This window comes from Vipera berus (genome assembly GCF_964194415.1).
Source record: "Vipera berus genome assembly, chromosome: Z".
Lineage (NCBI taxonomy): Eukaryota > Metazoa > Chordata > Lepidosauria > Squamata > Viperidae > Vipera > Vipera berus.
Genome location: NC_138205.1, coordinates 1,877,783 through 1,897,346, shown reverse-complemented (window position 1 = coordinate 1,897,346; position 19,564 = coordinate 1,877,783). Strand labels below are relative to the sequence as shown.

At 49.1% G+C, this 19,564-nt stretch overlaps 2 protein-coding genes and 1 long non-coding RNA gene across 3 annotated transcripts in view; 1 reads left to right on the top strand and 2 right to left on the bottom strand.

Moving 5' to 3' along the window:
- The window catches only part of LOC308678357 (DNA-directed RNA polymerase II subunit RPB1-like), a 40,843-nt gene extending 38,940 nt beyond the window's left edge, over positions 1–1,903 (bottom strand). The window contains exon 1 of the mRNA XM_081345493.1: positions 1,427–1,903. Within this exon, the coding sequence (XP_081201619.1) occupies positions 1,427–1,516 (90 nt within the window). The 5' untranslated portion in view covers positions 1,517–1,903. The remainder of the gene's footprint in view (positions 1–1,426) is intronic.
- A 907-nt stretch (positions 1,904–2,810) lies between these two features.
- Positions 2,811–7,167, top strand: LOC308676952. Its single transcript, XR_014028388.1, has 2 exons — positions 2,811–3,045; positions 6,685–7,167. It is a non-coding gene; the product is annotated as an uncharacterized lncRNA (long non-coding RNA).
- Positions 7,168–16,967: 9,800 nt separating this feature from the next.
- Positions 16,968–18,017, bottom strand: LOC308677861 (solute carrier family 35 member G3-like; the record flags this gene model as incomplete). Its single annotated transcript, XM_081344561.1, has 1 exon — positions 16,968–18,017. One exon carries the CDS (start codon positions 18,015–18,017, stop codon positions 16,968–16,970), a length of 1,050 nt encoding a protein of 349 aa, XP_081200687.1.
- Between the last annotated feature and the right edge of the window lie 1,547 nt (positions 18,018–19,564).

Genomic DNA, 19,564 nt, shown 5'->3' with positions numbered 1-19,564 from the left:
TACTAGGTTTGCTTAGATGCGTATTAAATTTGTATGCTGCCCATTTTATTGTTGCCGGGGATTCTGGGTGGTTTACAATGTAACAAAACGATAAAAAAACAAAATGACACAAAACCTAAGGGGATTCAATAAGTTAACTAGCAGGTTGTAGCGACTGGGTGAGGATGGGCCAGCTCCTCTTTCTCAGCGCGGCCCACCTCACAGGGTTGATGTGGGGAAAAAGGAGGAGGATTCGGAATAATCGCTTGCCTTGAGTGACTTGTAAAGTAATAAAGGCGGGGTAAAAATTGAGTAAAACCAGCTTGAAATCTCAGCAAGCAAACTCTTTTGAAGGCTCTCCGCCCCCGCCCCCCGCCTGCCCCTTGAGCTGCCAATTTGCCCACCCCGTTGCTTAAAATTTTTCTTATAGAAGTATTAATAGTGGGGTGATAAAAATCAGATCGGTCAATCCAAAGTTTCAGCAGCCCAAAATTCTGCCCAAATTTTCCAAGTTGCCAACCGCTTGCCCCAGAGTCACTCCGGATACAGGGGAGAGCGGCATATACATTTGATGATTTTGTTATTTTGGCCAGGAGTCTTTATCCAGCCCCCACACTCCTAAAAATCAGGATTAAAGGAAATGGGGGATGGGGAGGGAGAGAGAGAGAGAGAGAGAGAGAGAGAGAGAGAGCCCAATCCAGAGTGAAACCACTTTGGTTCGAAAAGGGAGGGGGCACTGATAAACAGATGGAGCTTCCTTTTTTTTTTCTTTTTTCAAAGAGCCATTTTGCACTTGGAAAAACTGCAAACCTCCCGAGAGAGGAAGGGGGGGGATTTCGGAGAGTAGGGTGGTCACAGCCCCCCCCTAATTAACTCAACCCCTCAATTCATTTTCGCTTCTGCAAAGAAGCATTTGCGCTTGCAAAAAAAAGGTGCAAAGACCACCAGAAAGAGGGTAGGTGGGGTGGGGGCTGCTGGGGGAAGAGTCGGACCCAGAAAACTCCTCTAAAATACTCCCAAGACACCCCCCTCCCTCCAATTCCGACGGGAGCGCAAAATCGGGCCAAACCCACCCACCCACCCAATTTCTCTCTCTCTTCGTTTTGCAGAGGCATTCGTTCGCACTTGCCAAAAAAAAAAATAATAACTTGCAAAGGCCTCCAGAAAGAAAGGGGGTGGGGGTGTCCCAGAACACCCCCCCTAAAGCGACTCGAAGACCCTTCCCCTTTTTTTTCATTTTCTTGCAAAAAAAAAATAATCTTGCAAACTGCCCACCCCCCAAGAAAGAGGGGAGGAAAGCGAGGGGGGGGCTTGCTTGGGATAGTCGGGAGGGTCGCAGCATCCACCCTAAGTACCCCAAGACACACAACCCCTTCCCCAAATTCCGATGGAAAAGCAAACTTTGGAGACGACCCCCCCCCCACCCCTCCGAGGCTGGACCACCCACCATCTCATCCGGGCTGAGGATGCCGAACTGCACGCGCTTGATGGTGCGCAGCGGGCACGCGCTGTCCCCGGAGGGCGCGCCCCCGTGCATCTTGCCCCTCTTTTCGCCCCCCCCCCTTTCTCGCGTCCGCAGCCGCCTCCTTTTTTTCTCTCTCTCCTTCCTTCCTTCGAGTCACGTGACGACGCCGCTGCTGCTGTTGCTCTGCCTCCGCCTTAGTCCGTCACCAGCCCGGAAGAGGCCACAGCAGCCGCCGGCCCTTCCCCGACACTCCGGGTTGGTTGGTTGGCTTTTTTTTTTACGCCGCCGGACCGAGCTCGTTCCCCACGCCGGGATGCGAGTCCAACCCACGCGGGGAAGAGGAGGAGGAAGCGACGTCCCCGACGGCGATTGTTTTCCCCCCCTACACGCGACCACGTCCGGCCGCTTCTCCCCTCCCTCCTGTCCTCTCCCTCCGCGCTCTCCGGCGCGACTGAGCGAAGGCGGCTCCGTCGCCGCCTTATATAGCCTCGCTCCCCCGACACGGGGCTACAGGAGTACAACGGCAAGGGCGGAGGGGGCGGGGCCGCGGCTGCGCGGTCTCCCAACGGAAGGAGGCGTGGCCAGGCCAGAGGTTGGGGGGAAACAAGAAAAGAGGCGGCGCCGGAGAGGGAGAAAAGATCGAACCAAATTGGTGGCTGGGGGGGGGGAAAGGAAAAGTACAGTAAATAAATGATAGAAACCTTATTTAGGGTTTGTTGCGTTATTTTTTTTTCGGGGGGAGGGGTGAGGCAGCCGGGTCGTTTTCGGTTTGCCTAACTTTCGGCTCAGTCGTGCTTTTTATTATTTATTATTTATTATTTTAAAAAAACGCCTGTTGAACAGAGATCCGAAATGTGCACCAGGCAACTTGGACTAAAGAAAGTTAATTAGGTTACTGAAAAACATTTGGATAAAACGTCCTTTGGCGTGCTTGGTAGAATTACTTGGGTCTTTTCAAACTTAAAAGTTTTTTCGGCAGCTTGTAATGCAATGGAAGCAGTTTGGGGGTTGTTTTTTTGGGTGTGTTTTTTTTTTGCAAAGACTGCAAGTTATTCTAAAAAGGCCTAAACCCCAAAAGCTTATTTGATAGAGCCCAAGCCTTGCCATTCCTCTCAAATTAGATTAATATACAATTTCCTTAATTATTCTGCTTTCCCCCCCTTCCTTTTGCTCATGGTACAGTCCTGACGGAAAAAAAGCGCCTTTCCCGAAGATTTCCGACCTGCCTCATTGATTATTCATGAGCTGCGAAAGGCGGGGGGAAAACAAAGCCGCCCTTTTGGGGGAGGGGGGAGTGGCCACCTGCCGAACGTTTCCGAAAATGGCCGAAGAGGCCCCGAGGGTGGAGAGTCGGGTGCCTCTCAGAGCCAGCTTTGATGGAGCGAGTAGCCGAGGAGGATGGAACGCTCCGACGAGCGGCCTACGAGGCCTCGGCCTCGCGTGATTCTCCTGGCCCGGAGAGGCGCGCTCTCGCCCGGCTTCTCCGCTTAGGAAAGCGCGCTGCTTCGGGGCCTAACTTCCACAACTGACTCGGGCCTTGCCGGAGCCCGATTTGAGGCTTACGGAGGGCGAAAAGATAGGGGAATTACGGGCCGGAACAGGTGAATTCATCTTCATGGGGGCTGGAACGTTTTATTTCTTTGTGAAGGGGCGACTTGGGTGGTGGTGGGGGGGGTTTGTCAGGACTTTGCTGCTATTGAGGGGTTGGGGGTGAAATTGTGACAGGAAAATGGGGAAAAACTCGGTCTAGGGGTGGAAATTATCTGACAGGAGTGGATCGGGGGGGACAGGGAGGAAGTAAATAATGGGGGGCCCTTCAAATGGGGGGCTGGGGGGGAGGGGAAGCGATTTGGGGGGGCTCCTGAGGCCATGAGGTGTGAGAGAGAACAAATTTGGAGTGAATGGAGAAGTGGGCAGTTAATAAAGGTTTGTGGGGCTGGGGGGGGCTCAATGTGTGGGGAGGGGGAGGTTAAAGGGGGGCAGAGAGGGGGGCAGATTGAGGGGTGTCTTGCCCCCTCCCTAGGGAAAAAGGGGGTCCCCCCCATCCTAGGGGGCAAGCTTCCCACCATAGATAGGGTCACTGTGGAGTTGTGTTAGGCCTGTTTGCATCCCCAGCACAATAAAATCTGGAAGTGGGGGGGGGAGAAAAGGGGGAAAAAAAAACATTTTATTTTTGTATTTTGTTCCTGGGGGGGGGTGCAAAAAAGCCAAGGCTTTTTTTTGTCTTTTTTTCCTTCCTTCCTTGCACTGGTTTTCTCCCTTTCTTTCCGTTTTCTTGCTTCTCTCTTTATTTTCATTTTGTCTTTTTTACAGGATTGTAACCTTCATAAAGAAGCGTGAAAGGAAGAAATGACGTTGAGGGTGAAATATATATATGGGGGTGTATGTATATGTGGGTGTGTGTATATATTTATACACACACGCACATATACATACATACATGCATGCATACATACACATATTTATTTATTTATTTTTATTTTTATTACATTTATATCCCGCCCTTCTCCGAAGACTCAGGGCGGCTTACAAGCTTAGCAGTAGCCTTCATGTATGTATACATATATACATACATACACATATATGCATTCACATACACAAATACTATACAGTGGGACAAAAAAGTATTTAGTCAGCCACCAATTGTGCAAGTTCTCCCACTTAAAAAGATGAGAGAGGCCTGTAATTTTCATCATAGGTATGCCTCAACTATGAGAGACAAAATGGGGGGAAAGAATCCAGGAAATCACATTGTAGGATTTCTAATGAATTAATTCGTACATTCCTCAGTAAAATAAGTATTTGGTCACCTACAAACAAGCAAGATTTCTGGCTCTCGCAGACCTGTAACTTCTTCTTTTAGAGGCTCCTCTGGCCTCCACTCGTTACATGTATGAATGGCACCTGGTTGAACTTGTTATCAATATAAAAGACACCAGTCCACAACCTCAAACAGTCACACTCCAAACTCCACTATGGAGTTTCTATGTAATAGAAGATACTCAGGAGATTTTAAGGACTTCCTCTGCGTAACAATGGCAGCTACTGACTGGATCTCCAAACTCAACATTAAACTCTGAAATGTTATTTCTGTTTTCCTCTTAGGTTTTATAATTGCTTCTTTTTTAAAAAAAAATGTTTTAACTGTTCTAACTTGTAAATATGAAGTGCTTTTAATTCTGTGTGACCAGCCATACGCTAAATAAATAAATCCACTATGGCCAAGACCAAAGAGCTTTCGAAGGACACCAGAAACAAAATTGTATACCTGCACCATGCTGGGAAGACTGAATTTGCAATAGGCAAGCAGTTTGGTGTGAAGAAATCAACTGTGGGAGCAATTATTAGAAAATGGAAGACATACAAGACCACTGATAATCTCCCTCGTTCTGGGGCTCCACGCAAGATCTCACCCCGTGGGGTCAAAATGATCACAAGAACGGTGAGCAAAAATCCCAAAACCACACGGGGGGGGGACCTAGTGAATTACCTGCAGAGAGCTGGGACCAAAGTAACAAAGGCTACCATCAGTAACACACTACACCGCCAGGGACTCAAATCCTGCAGTGCCAGACGTGTTTCCCCTGCTTAAGCCAGTACATGTCCGGGCCCGTCTGAAGTTTGCTGGAGAGCATTTGGATGATCCAGAACAGGATTGGGAGAATGTCATATGGTCAGATGAAACCAAAGTAGAACTTTTTGGTAAAAACTCGTGTTTGGAGGAGAAAGAATGCTGAGTTGCATCCAAAGAACACCATACCTACTGTGAAGCATGGGGGGTGGAAACGTCATGCTTTGGGGCTGTTTTTCTGCAAAGGGTCCAGGACGACTGATCCGTGTAAAAGAAAGAATGAATGGGGCCATGTATTTTGAGTGAAAAACCTCCTTCCATCAGCAAGGGCATTGAAGATGAAACGTGGCTGGGTCTTTCAGCATGACAATGATCCCGGGCAACGAAGGACATAAGAAGCATTTCAAGGTCCTGGAGTGGCCTAGCCAGTCTCCAGATCTCAACCCCATAGAAAACCTTTGGAGGGAGTTGAAAGTCCGTGTTGCCCAGCGGCAGCCCCCAAACATCACTGCTCTAGAGGAGATCTGCATGGAGGAATGGGCCAAAATACCAGCAACAGTGTGTGCAAACCTTGTGAAGACTCACAGAAAACGTTTGACCTCTGTCACTGCCAACAAAGGGTATATAACAAAGTATTGAGATGAACTTTTGTTATTGACCAAATATTTATTTTCCACCATAATTTGCAAATAAATTCGTTAGAAATGCTACAATGTGATTTCCTGGATTCTTTCCCCCCATTTTGTCTCTCATAGTTGAGGTATACCTAGGATGAAAATTACAGGCCTCTCTCATCTTTTTAAGTGGGAGAACTTGCACAATTGGTGGCTGACTAAATACTTTTTTGTCCCACTGTATATATAGTATTTTACAGGGCCGAAAAAGAGGGAAGCCATATCCCCCCCTCTCTCTCTCTCTCTCTCTCTCTCTCTCTCTCTCTCTCTCTCTCTCTCTCTCTCTCTCTCTCTTCCTCCTTTAGCACTGCTCCTTTTTCTTTCTTGTTGCCTTTATTTTGATGTGTTTTTGACAGGATTAGAAAAACCTGGGATGGGGAGACAATAAGTTGCCAGAAGCTCTTGTCTCCAAATAACCAGTTTTTCTTTGGTTTTCGCGGGTGTTTGTATGTAGATCTTTGGTCATTCGGGTTTTTTCCCCACGTAGAATTGGAGGTATCAGGGCAACGTTTCGACGAAATCTCATCCGTCATCCTCCCTGATACCTCCAATTCTACGTGGGAAAAAACCCGAATGACCAAAGATATTTATTTATAAAGAAAATTTGGATGCCCATTGTACCATAGGGTAACTGGGTGGCTTGCAATTCTAAAAATATATCTCTACGTGTATTAAAGCATAAATAAATTAAAACCAAACATTAAAATCTGAGGGCAAGGGGGGAGGGGGATCCGTTGTTCCTCGATCAATCACCTCCACGGTGCTATTATTAAATTTAATAAGTTTATTAAATTCATTAAATATTCATTAATACATTAACTATAATTTACTGACCCTTTAAAAGGGCTGAGTGATCTGCTGAGGGGGTAGAGGAAGGTCTTAATTTAAATATAGGTAGTCCTTGACTTGTGACCACAATTAAACCCCCAAATTTCTGTTGTTAAGTGAGACATTTGCTAACTGACTTTTTTCCCCCCGACTTTGCTTTTCAAAAGGTCACAAAAAGCGATCACATGACCTTGGGACACAGCAACGGTAATAAGCGTGAGTCGGTGGCCAAGCATCTGGATTTTGATGCCCGTGATCCTGGGGATGCTGCAAACTCCGAAAAACGGCCATAAGGTCACATTGTTCAGTGTCGTTATAGCTTTGAAGGGTCACTAAATGAGCTGCTGTAACACGAGGACTAACCTGTAGTGGGGTAGCAATTTTATTTTATTTTTTTAGGATTTCTGGCCGAAGGAGGAGAAGGAATGGGATATAGGCCAAAAACGGGATATTCAGGAAAAAGAGAGAAGAATCTGAAAGCATCCCGATGGTCCAAGAAACGGACGGTAGTTGGGAAAAATCAAAATAAGGTATTTTTGGCACAGCTCAGGCTGATGCTTGCATTGCATACGCTGTATCCTTCCGCAGGAATTTGGAGGGGAATTAAAAGATAAAATGGATGCCACGTGTTTAAAACCTGGAAGAGGGGGGGGGGGAGAAAGATTGACCGGCAGACTTTTGGGAGGGAAGAAACACCGTTCCACACGACGTGCAAACACGGAGGGGGTCCCGGTGAAACGGCTGCGCTAAACGGTCGTGTGTGGCTGGTTGGCTTTTGCCGTCCTGGGTTGTGTGAATGCGGCCATTGTGGTTTGTTCAATTGGATGCCGCTCAGCTTGCCCTCAAGCAGCTCCCCGCGGCTGCCAAATGTCATAAATAGCTATAAAACAATTAAAAGGTTAAAACGGATGTTAAACCTTGTTTCACGATGTTTCATTTACGTGCGGCTCCTGTATATTGGGTGTGTGTGTGTCCTTTTAGCTCTCCGAGCTTGGTGGTTTTGTTCAGACTGATCACGTCATTACAATGAGCAGTGATGATGTTCCCTCGTTGGGTCATGAAAGGTCTGCAAGAAGACCACCAAGATCAGAGAGCACCAAGGACCCCACAGTCCTCCTCTTCCTCCTCTTCTTCTTCCTCCTCCTCCTCCTCTTCTTCCTCCTCTTCCTCTTCTTCTTCCTCCTCCTCCTCCTCCCACTCTGTTCTAGCACTGATGATGTTCCCTAGTTCGGTCATGAAACGTTTGCAAGAAAAGCACCAAGCTGAGAGAGCACCAACGACCCACACACACACCTGTCCTCCTCCTCCTCCCTCCTCCCTCCTCCTCACAAAGTCCCTTCTAGCACTGATTTTTTAATTTATTTTATTTATTTTATTTTAATCCCATTTATATCCTGCCCTTCTCCGAAGACTCAGGGCGGCTTACAATCTAAGAAGCACAAATCAAATGTGCTTAGCAGTAGCCTTCATTCTATGTATATGCCTGCTTATTAGGGCTTTCACACACCCCCAAGCGGCATTATTACAAAGTCAGCTTAATTGCCCCCCAACAATCTGGGTCCTCATTTTACCTACCTCGGAAGGATGGAAGGCTGAGTCAACCTTGAGCCTGGTGGGACTCGAACCTGCACTAATGGCAGGCAGCTGGTGTTACTTAAGGAGGCATTAGCCCACTGCTCCACCCAGGCTGATGATGTTCCCTAGTTGGTTCATGAAAGGTCTGCAAGGAAACCACCCAGCTCAGAGAGCAGCAGGGACCCCTCAATTCTCCTCTTCCTCTCCACAAACCTACCCTCCCTTCTAGCACTGATGATGTTTCCTAGTTTGGGTCGTGAAAGGTCTGCAAGGAGACCACCAAGCTCAGAGAGCACGCAGGACCTTCACAGTCTTTTTCCTCCTCCTCTTCCTCCTCCTTTCTGCAAACTTCCCTCCCTCCTAGCCCTGATGATGTTCCCTAGTTGGGTCATAAAACTTCTGCAAGAAAACCACCCAACTCAGAGACCACCAAGGACCCCACAGTCCTCCTCCTCCTCTTCTCCTTTCCACAATACCCCCTCCCGTCTTACCACTGATGAGATTCCCTAATTGGGTCCTAAAACGTCTGCAAAAAACCCACCAATCTGAGACAGCACCAAGGTCCCCACGGTCCTCCTCCCCCCCCCACTTCTTCCTTCCCTCCTCTGCCTCCCTCCTCCTCCTCCTCCTCCTAACACTGATGATGTTCCCTGGTTGGGTCACGAGACGCCCGCAAGAAAATTACCCAACTCAAGACAGCACCAAGGACGCCTCATTTTAACCCCGAGGTACAAATATTTCTCCTTTTCCAGCAGTCTTGCTTATTTCTGACTTTCTGTCCACCTCGGCAGAAAGGCAGAATCTGGTCTGGTTTGGGACGTTACCGAGGATTAAACCTAGTTCAGAAATCGCAGGAACTTCCAGGAGACGTTCTGACGTCTGGGAGGCAGGCAGTGGCGATGGAGCCTCTGGATCGCCACCAAGGAGGCTACACAAGAGGTCAGCCGTGAAATTGCAAAGAAGAATCCGAAGGAAGGGCATTTTGGCTGACTCGCTTCAAATAACTAGGATCTGCGGGATGTAAACAGCACTTTTTTCCCAAGAGCAGAAATAGCAGATGTGACTGCAACTCGTAAAGTGTATTTTCAAGTGCTATAAATATTTGTTGGCGTCTCCGGCCCACCCTCAGTTCCTAGGGAAGCCATTTGCCATCTGAACTGAATTTAAGATTTGTGTAGCATATCCATGTAGCCTGGATTCCATGCTTATTGGTTTGGGGGGGGGATTCTGGGAACTGAAATCCACCCTTCTTAAAGTTGGCCAGTTTTTGAAAAAACAGCGATTTAGACCAGGGCTGTCCAACTTCGGCAGCCGTAAAGGTGTGGACTTCAACTCCCAGAATTCCCCAGCCGATGTGACTGGGGAATTCTGGGACTTGAAGTCCACAAGTCTTTTTAAGTTGCTACTGTTGAACACCCCTATTATTTAGACAATAATAGAATATTTCCTTGATATACCATGTTTCAATGGCTTTCAAAGGCAGTTAATAGTTTAACTAGATCAGACCATAAGCATGATGGGAAAAGCTTATTAAAGTAATATTTTTGTTGCAGTTATAAGCTTTTGGGGCTCAAAAAGACTAACCTACCACTTAGTGGGGGGGAAAAGCAAATTAAGGAAGAATGGAGTGTGTGTGTGCGCGCACACATATATATACATACACATACATGTATATACATACACATGTATATACATGTATGGACAGGAAGGCCTGGAGGAACGTTGTCCATAGGGTCGCGATGGGTCGGACACGACTTCACAACTAACAACAACATATATATGTATATATACACATACATCATACATACATATATATGTATATACACACAGACACACACAGAGATCTTCACCTACAACCACAATTTCTGTTGGTCAACAAAGTGGTCGCTAAGTGAATTGTGGTTGCTTGTTTGAAGCCGGCGGGAAAGGTTGCAAACTGGCGATCCCCTGGTCCAAATTTTGGATCACATGATGGAGATGCTGCAATGGTTGTAAATGCGAGGACCTGTCACTGAATAAACGGTAGTAAGTCAAGGAGTACTGGCGCCTGGAGAGCTCCTACTCCCAGGGTGGAGAACCTTGGCTCTTTTATGACTTGCGGACTTCAAGTCCCAGAATTCCTTAGCCAGTCATAAGGCTCATAGTTCCCTGATGCTGGCTGAGGAATTCTGGGAGTCGAAGCCCACAAGTGATCAAAGGGTCGTAGTTCCCTCAGGCTAGCTGAGGAATTCTGGGAGTTGAAGTCCACAAGTGATCAAAGGGTCGTAGTTCCCTCATGCTGGCTGAGGACTTCTGGGAGTTGAAGTCCCCAAGCCATAAAAGGGTCATAGTTCCCTCACGCTGGCTGAGGAATTCTGGGAGTTGAAGTCCCCAAGTCATAAAGGGGTCACAGTTCCCTCACGCTGGCTGACGAATTCTGGGAGTTGAAGTCCACAAGTCATAAAGGGGTCATAGTTCCCTCACGCTGGCTGAGGAATTCTGGGAGTTGCAAGTCCACAAGTCATCAAAGGGCCACGTTTGAAGACCCCTGACCTATACCGTTCTGGACAAATGGCTGTCCAGTCTCTTCTTCAAAGCCTCTTGTTGGAGCACCACAACTTCTGGTGGCCAGCTGTCCCACTGGTTACTTGTTCCTCACTCTTAGGAAGTTTATCCTTAATTCCAGGTTGCTTCTCTCCTTGGTTCAGTTGGAAGGGACCTTGGAGGTCTTCTAGTCCAACCCCCTGCTCAAGCAGTTGACCCTTTACCATTTCAGACAGGTGGCCACGCGGTCTTTTTTTTTTTAAAGCCTCCAGTGTTGGAGCTCCCACAGTTCCCCTGCCTATTTGGTCTCAATGTTAAGAAGTTTCTCCTTAATTCCAGGTTGCTTCTCTCCTTGATCAAGTTTCCACCTGTTGCTTCTTGTCCCGCCTTCAGGTGCCTTGGAGAATAGGTGGAAACCCCCCCCCCTCTTTTGGGGGGCAGCCCTCCCCCAAATATTGAAAGACTGCTATCATGTCACACACATACACACACACACACACCCCAGTCCTCCCTTTTTATTAAACCAGCCAAAGCCAAAGGGCAGAGACTAATCCAGGCAGTGGCCAAGAAAATAAGAATATTGCGAAAGCCCTGAAGTTGCAGAGAGGCAGGGGAAAAAAAAGGGCCAAAGCGGGCCAGCCTGCAGCTCAGAAGCACGCGGGAGCTGGAGTCCCCGCGTGTTTGCAGAGCGTGAGGACGGCGCCAAGGGAACGTGCTGAAAAAAGTAAGAGGCAGGTCTGGTTACGTGCTTCCCTCGCTCCTCTGCCGCTGCTTTGGGTCTCCGCTAGAGGGCGCGAGCGGCCTTGCAGAGCCGGCCGGCTTTTTTGCTGGCTTCGCGGCCATCCCGCCCAGCCTGGGATGCCAGCCAGCTCAGCCCGGTCCTTCGTGGCTGCAAATGGCTGCGGGGGCCCTTAGCAAGCCTGCGCCAGGCGGGCGGCCATTTCTGTTGACGGGAGCGGAGGAGGCATTAGCAGCCGCCACGACTCAATCAAGACTAGAGCTGGAAGGGACCTCGGAGGTCCTCTAGTCCAACCCCCCCCTGCTCAAGCAGCAGACCCTTTCCCATTTCAGACAAGGGGCTGTCCAGTCACTTATTTTTATTTTATTTTTTTTAAAAAAAAAACACCCTCCACCACAACTTTTTGGGGCAAAGCTGTTCCACCGGTTAACTGTTCTTGCCGTTTGGAAATTTCTACCTTGGTTCCGGGTTGCTGCCGGAGCTTCAGAATTCAGCAGGATTCGAACTCGGGGGGGGGGGGCAAGGTGCTGCTTGCTTGCCTTCTTGCAATCACCCCCTCCTCTCTTGGCAAAAAACCAAAAACAAAACCCACCCAAAACCTCTTCCTTCCTCGGAAGACCCCCCCCCCATGTCCAGATTTAACAGAATAACGGGAGTTGGAAGGGACTTTGGAGGTCATCTAGCCCAACCCCCCCCCACCCTGCTCGATCGGGAGACCCTGTACCCTTTCAGACAAACGGCTGTGTTCTTGAAAGCCTCCGGTGTGGGAGCACTCACAACTTCTGGAGTTGGGAGAGGGGGGGGTCCTTTGGGATGGGCCGTCGAGGACACACACAAACACAAACACACAAACACACCTCCCCCACCTCACACCTCTTTCCCCCCCCCTCCGTCCCCAGCAAGAATTGCCTTCTGATTTGAAAGTCTTAACTATCAACGCCTATGGGCCCAGGTCTCCAGCCTGGAAGGGCCTCCGATTACATTTGCACCTTAGTGACCTCCTGCGGGAACCAGGCCCTTCCCCTCCCTCCCTTCTCCCCCTTTCCCATTCAAATCTTGTTTCCTAATCAGCCCCCAAACTCCCTTTTCTAAATGGGAGACCCAAGGGCAGATCCCCTCCTGGTGGGACACACGCCCGGCCACCAAGTTTCCGGTCCTCATGAAGGGAGGGAGGCAGAATGGAAGGCTGCTTGTTAACTCTGCCTCCTGTTGTTCTCCTAAACCTCTCTCTCTCTCTCTCTCTCTCTCTCTCTCTCTCTCTCTCTCTGCCCGGGCCCGCTGAGTCACAACTTTGGAATTTAGAAAATAATCAGGTCGGTGCGGTCGATTCTGCCGGCCGGAGAGAGAGAGAGAACGGTTGGCAGAGGAACGGACCCGCCAGGAATTGGGAAATCCAGGGAAAGGGAAAAATAAAAAATAAAAAATCACCCGTGACGCATGGGGTTCCTTCTGCAGATCTGAGAAGAATATCTACATATTTTTAAAAAAGGCACCAATTTTGGGGTGGCCTTAAAAGACGAAGCCAAGTCCTGCCGGCATCATCATCATCCCCCCCCGCCAAAAAAAAGGGCGAGGACGCCAGCTTTGTGCTTAAAAGGAGAAGGGCTGGCTTTGATCTGCGAGAATAATTCAGTTTAATTTCCTTTTCTGGGCTGGCCGCCATGCCCCCAACGCCTCTCTTCCTTCTCCAGCATCCTGGCTCCTGCCCCGGCATCGTCGCCACGATTAACCGGGATGGTTTTAACTAACTGGAGACCGTAGAGAGGCAGATTGAAACGGTCCAGAGCTGAGTGAAGGCTAAGGGGACTTAAAGGTAGTCCCTGACTTACGACCACATTTGCTAAGTGAAAGTTTAGCCCCTTTGACCAGTTGGCTTCTCGCCGTTCTTAAGCGAATCCCCTGCAACGCTTAAGTTAGGAAACACGGTTGTTAAGTGGATCTGGTTGTTAAGGGCATCTGGTAGTCTTCCGGGGAGGAGAGGACCATAAAAAGGGGAACACGGGATGGGAGGGGTGGGTGGGCAGGGGGGGGTGTAGCCAGATCCCACCTTAACTCTGGCTAAAATTAGGGTGTAAGTCACCCCATGTTGCTTGGATGGGCGGCATATCAATTTAATATAAAAATAATCGCAGCCTGCTGAAGAATGGAATTAGAATAGAATACAGCTGGAAGGGACCTGGGAGGTCTTCTAGTCCAGCCCCCTGCTCAGGCAGGAGAACCTATGCCATCTCAGTCTCTTTTTAATAATCTCCAGGGATGGAGCGCCCACGATTTCTGGTTTCCAGCTGTTCCACTGGTTAATTGTCCTCACTGCCAGGAAGTTTCTCCTTAATTCCAGGTTGCTTCTCTCTTTGATCAGTTTCTAACCGTTGTTTCTCGTCCTTCCCTCTGCATCTCCTGAATCTTGTGGCATGGAGTTCCACAAGCACTTTATATAATAATAATAATAATAATAATAATAATAATAATAATAATAATAATAATAATAATAATAATAATAATAATAATAATAATAACAACAACAACAACAACAACAACAACAACAAAACAACAACAAACAACAATAATAATATTAACAACAATAATAATAATAACAATAATAATAATAACAATAATAATAATAAAAACAACAACAACAACACAGCATTAACCATGGCAACTACAGTAGTCTTTTTAGCTGCATGTACAAAAATAATGTTAAATTCTGCATTATTTCTCAAATTTAATTTATTTGGGACGGGGTGGGGGGCTCGACATAAAGGATTCTGTATTTCTGCATCTGTCTGGAGCAGAGTTCCTCAATTTTGGCTGCTTGACGATGAGTGGACTTCAACTCCCAGAGTCCCCCAGCCAGCCAGCGTGGAATTCTGGGAGTTGAAGTCCACCCATCTTAAAGGGGTTAGCTTGAAAAACCAGGCCTGGAGGCAGGATCTGAGGCCCAAAACTCTCCTTCAAAACCATGTTTGAAAATCAACGGACGCTCCAGATGGAACCCCCCCCTCTCAGAGCCCCCCCCCACTTCCCCTTCCTCAACATATCCATTGCAAACGCAAAACAACACAAATGCTTGTCTCACAAATTCCGCGGGAGCCTCCGTAGACCCTGCGGGGGTCTCGCTCCTGGCTTCTCGGCCTCACCCCAAAGGTCAGTGGGTCTCGGACTAAGCGTGCCATCCAGATGTCCGGTGGCCTGGCCTGGGGGGCTCAACAGGCACACCTAGGCAGAGGGCGGCTTCGTGGCACAGCCAAGATTTTTGGAAAACAAAAATTGCCTGCTTCTTTGGTGGATCCGTAAGGATGACGATGGCTTTGATGGATAAACACCCATGGCTGGCTAGCCATCCCAATTCCTCCCCCAGCCTCCAAGATTTGGCTTGGAATTCGTTGATGGTTCTCGGCACCACCAATTGCCCACTCTTGTGTGGCTGCCACAAGGCCTCTGCTGGTCTTCTTCCAGGCCTCCCCATCAGGGATGGTGCCTGCTTTGACCAACTGCCTCCTTAATCTCCTCGATCCCTTTCTGCTGTACAATCTGCCGGTTGGTGCCTGCTTTGACCAACAGCCTCCTTAATCTCCTCGATCCCTTTCTGCTGTACAATCTGCCGGTTGGTGCCTGCTTTGACCAACTGCCTCCTTAATCTCCTCGATCCCTTTCTGCTGTACAATCTGCCGGTTGGTGCCTGCTTTGACCAACTGCCTCCTTGGCGTACTTGATCCCTTTCTACTGTACAGTTCGTGCCTGCTTTGACCAACTGCCTCCTGAATCTACTAGACCCCTTTCTGCTGTACAATCTGGTTGGCGCCTGCTTTGACCAACTGCCTCCTTAATCTCCTCTATCCCTTTCTGCCGTACAATCTGCTGTTGGTGCCTGCTTTGACCAACAGCCTCCTTAATCTCCTTGATCCCTTTCTGCCGTACAATCTGCTGTTGGTGCCTGCTTTGACCAACTGCCTCCTTAACCTCCTCGATCCCTTTCTGCCGTACAATCTGCTGTTGGTGCCTGCTTTGACCAACAGCCTCCTTAATCTCCTCGATCCCTTTCTGCCGTGCAATCTGCCGGATGGTGCCTGCTTTGACCAACAGCCTCCTTAATCTCCTCGATCCCTTTCTGCTGTACAATCTGCCGGTTGGTGCCTGCTTTGACCAACAGCCTCCTTAATCTCCTCGATCCCTTTCTTCTGTACAATCTGCCGTTGGTGCCTGCTTTGACCAACTGCCTCCTTGGCGTACTTGATCCCTTTCTACTGTACAGTTTGTGCCTGCTTTGACCAACTGCCTCCTTAATCTCCTCGATCCCTTTCTGCCGTACAATCTGCCGTTGGTGCCTGCTTTGACCAACAGCCTCCTTAATCTCCTCGATCCCTTTCTGCCGTGCAATCTGCCGGTTGGTGCCTGCTTTGACCAACTGCCTCCTTAACCTCCTCGATCCCTTTCTGCCGTGCAATCTGCCGGTTGGTACCTGCTTTGACCAACAGCCTCCTTAATCTCCTCGATCCCTTTCTGCCGTGCAATCTGCCGGTTGGTGCCTGCTTTGACCAACTGCCTCCTTAACCTCCTCGATCCCTTTCTGCCGTACAATCTGCTGTTGGTGCCTGCTTTGACCAACAGCCTCCTTAATCTCCTCGATCCCTTTCTGCCGTGCAATCTGCCGGATGGTGCCTGCTTTGACCAACAGCCTCCTTAATCTCCTCGATCCCTTTCTGCTGTACAATCTGCCGGTTGGTGCCTGCTTTGACCAACAGCCTCCTTAATCTCCTCGATCCCTTTCTTCTGTACAATCTGCCGTTGGTGCCTGCTTTGACCAACTGCCTCCTTGGCATACTTGATCCCTTTCTACTGTACAGTTTGTGCCTGCTTTGACCAACTGCCTCCTTAATCTCCTCGATCCCTTTCTGCCGTACAATCTGCCGTTGGTGCCTGCTTTGACCAACAGCCTCCTTAATCTCCTCGATCCCTTTCTGCCGTGCAATCTGCCAGTTGGTGCCTGCTTTAACCAACTGCCTCCTTGGCATACTTGATCCATTTCTACTGTACAGTTCATGCCTACTTTGACCAACTGCCTCCTTAATCTCCTCGATCCCTTTCTGCCGTACAATCTGCCGGTTGGTACCTGCTTTGACCAACAGCCTCCTTAATCTCCTCGATCCCTTTCTGCCGTGCAATCTGCCAGTTGGTGCCTGCTTTGACCAACAGCCTCCTTAATCTCCTCGATCCCTTTCTGCCGTGCAATCTGCCGGTTGGTGCCTGCTTTGACCAACTGCCTCCTTAATCTCCTCGATCCCTTTCTGCCGTACAATCTGCTGTTGGTGCCTGCTTTGACCAACAGCCTCCTTAATCTCCTCGATCCCTTTCTGCCGTGCAATCTGCCGGATGGTGCCTGCTTTGACCAACTGCCTCCTTGGCATACTTGATCCATTTCTACTGTACAGTTCATGCCTACTTTGACCAACTGCCTCCTTAATCTCCTCGATCCCTTTCTGCCGTACAATCTGCTGTTGGTGCCTGCTTTGACAAACAGCCTCCTTAATCTCCTCGATCCCTTTCTGCCGTGCAATCTGCCGGATGGTGCCTGCTTTGACCAACAGCCTCCTTGGTGTACTTGATCCCTTTCTGCTATACAATCGCTCCATCCTCTTCCTCGGCTGGATGGCAGCTGATGTTCTGGGCAGTGATGATGGCGATGCTACCCAAGATGACGCCGGCTCCCGTGATGTCGAAGGGTGTGACGGCCTCCCGTAGCACGTAGTACTGGATGGCCAGGGTCACCACCACTTCGGAGTGCAAGACAGCGCACACCAACGCCGGGTGTGCTTTTGACACTGCATAGCTGGTGCACAGGAAGGAGAACAAGGCCAGGAGGCTGATGGTCACCACGTACATCCAGGTGACAGGACTGAGCACCAGCACTGGGTCCTGGAGGATGAACATCATGGGAGAGCAGACCAAGCTTCCCACCACGCCAAAGAGGAAAGCCACGGTCATCAGCTTGGCCGGGAAGTCCAGCGTTCGGAAAATCACCAGCCCCAAGGCCAACGCCATGCCTCCCGAGCAGGCCAAGCCGTAGCCGAAGGTGTTGTATATCTGGGTGCTCTTGTCCAAACTCAACAGGTCCGGCACCACCATGATGATCAAGCCCAGCGTGCTGCCCACCAGCCCAAACCAGTCGTAGCCCGTCAACCGGCTGTTCTCGATGCAGAAGGCCAGCAAGACGGAGGAGATGGTGGAGGAGCCTTTCCGCACGGTGGCCGCGTTGCCGCTGGGCACCATCATGAAGGAGCTATAGGCGCAGCCGATGGAGATGACGTTGACCGAGGCGTGGAGCAAGGTCCGCTGGCGCACCTCCGAGGGCCCAAAGCACGGCACCTTCCGGTACTGCAGGTAGCCGGCGAAGAGCAGGTGGAGACAGCAGCGGAAGAAGATGATCTCCAAGGAGGGCATGCCCGAATCCTCGTTGACGATGCGGCTTAAGGGGGCTACAAAGCCGGCGGGCACGCCGCCCCCCAGCAGGGCCACCAGCAACCCCTTCATGCTCTCCGAGAGGCGGTAACGCAGCCAGGCCGGGCGGCGAGGAGGCGGGGCCGGAGAGCAGGGTGGGGAGAAGCGCAAGAGGTCGGACACCATCCAGATGGCTGCATTCCCGGACGGTCCCGGGTCCGAGGCCATCGGGGGCATCTCTGGGGACGGACGGAGGGACGGACGGAGCCCGGGGCCCTTCCAGAACTGGAACCCAGCCTGCAGAAGAAGGAAGAGGACACTGGAGGACAAGAAGCAACGGAAGGAAACTCAGCAAGGAGAGAAGCGACCTGGGATTTTCCTGACGGTGAGAATGCTTAACCGGTGGAACGGCTTGCCACCAGAAGTTGCGGGTGCTCCAACCCTGGACGTTTTTAAGAAGAGATTGGACAGCCGTTTGTCCGAAACGGTGTAGGTAGGGGTCTCCTGCCTGAGCGGGGGTGGGTGGGTGGACTAGATGTCCTCCAAGGTCCCTTCCAATGCAGTTATCCTGAGGCGGCGATGGGGAGGGGGCAGCTGGCTCGGTTAAAAAAGCCACAATGGATGGTGGACACTGGGGGGGGGGGGAACGGTGCAGTGGGAGCTATTTTTGTGTGCGCTGTGTCGCTCTCTTGACTTTTCTGACTGCGCTGCCCACTGGCCCCAGCACGCTGCCCATATTTAGCCTGGCAATCAAAGGATCTTGCCGTGGATGATGGTGAAGGTTGGACCAAAGGTGGACTTGCACAGGCTTTGTAATAAAACATGTTCTGTAGGGTCAAAGGCCAAAGTTAGGAGTCCTGTCTAAACGGCTCAGCTAGTTCTTGACTTAGAACCATTCGCTGTAAGTTGCATCGCCCCTAAAAAAAGAGCAACCGAGGGCCCTTTTTCAGACTTACGACCGTTACAGCATCCTCGTGGTCACGGGATCAAAATTTGGGCTCCCTGGCAACTGACTCATATTTATGACGGTCGCAGTGTCCCGGGGTCAGGCGATCCCCTTTTGCGACCGTCTGACAATCACGGACCACGGAGAGGCCAGGGTGACTTAATAACTACACAATTCACCGAACAACAGCAGTGATTCGCTTAACAACTGTGGCGAAAAGTTCGTAAAATGGAGCACAGTAATTAAAACTTTGGCTTCCTTTGCAGTCATAAGTCAAGGACTACCTGGAGGCCTGCTAAGCAGCTGTCAGTGACATTGACATTCTAGTCAATGAGATTTTTCTTATCAATTATTTTCTACTCAATGACATTTTTTAAAATCAATTACATTTTCTAGCGAATGACACTTTCTTAATCAATGACATTTTCTAAATGTCATTTTTCTAATCAATGACATTTTCTAGTCAATGACATTTTTCTAATCAATTACATTTTCTAGTCAATGACATTTTTAATCAATTACTTTTTCTAGTCAGTGACATTTTTAAAAATCAATTACATTTTCTAGTCGATGACAGTTTCTTAATTATATTTTCTAGTGAATGACATTTTTCTTATCAATTACATTTCTAGTCAATGACATTTTCTTAAATACATTTTTAGTCAATGTCATTTTTCTAATCAATTACATTTTCTAGTCAATGACATTTTTAATCAATTACATTTTCTAGTCAATGACACTTTCTTAAATACATTTTTAGTCAATGACATTTTTCTAATCAATTACATTTTCTAAATGACATTTTTTAATCAATTACTTTTTTCTAGTC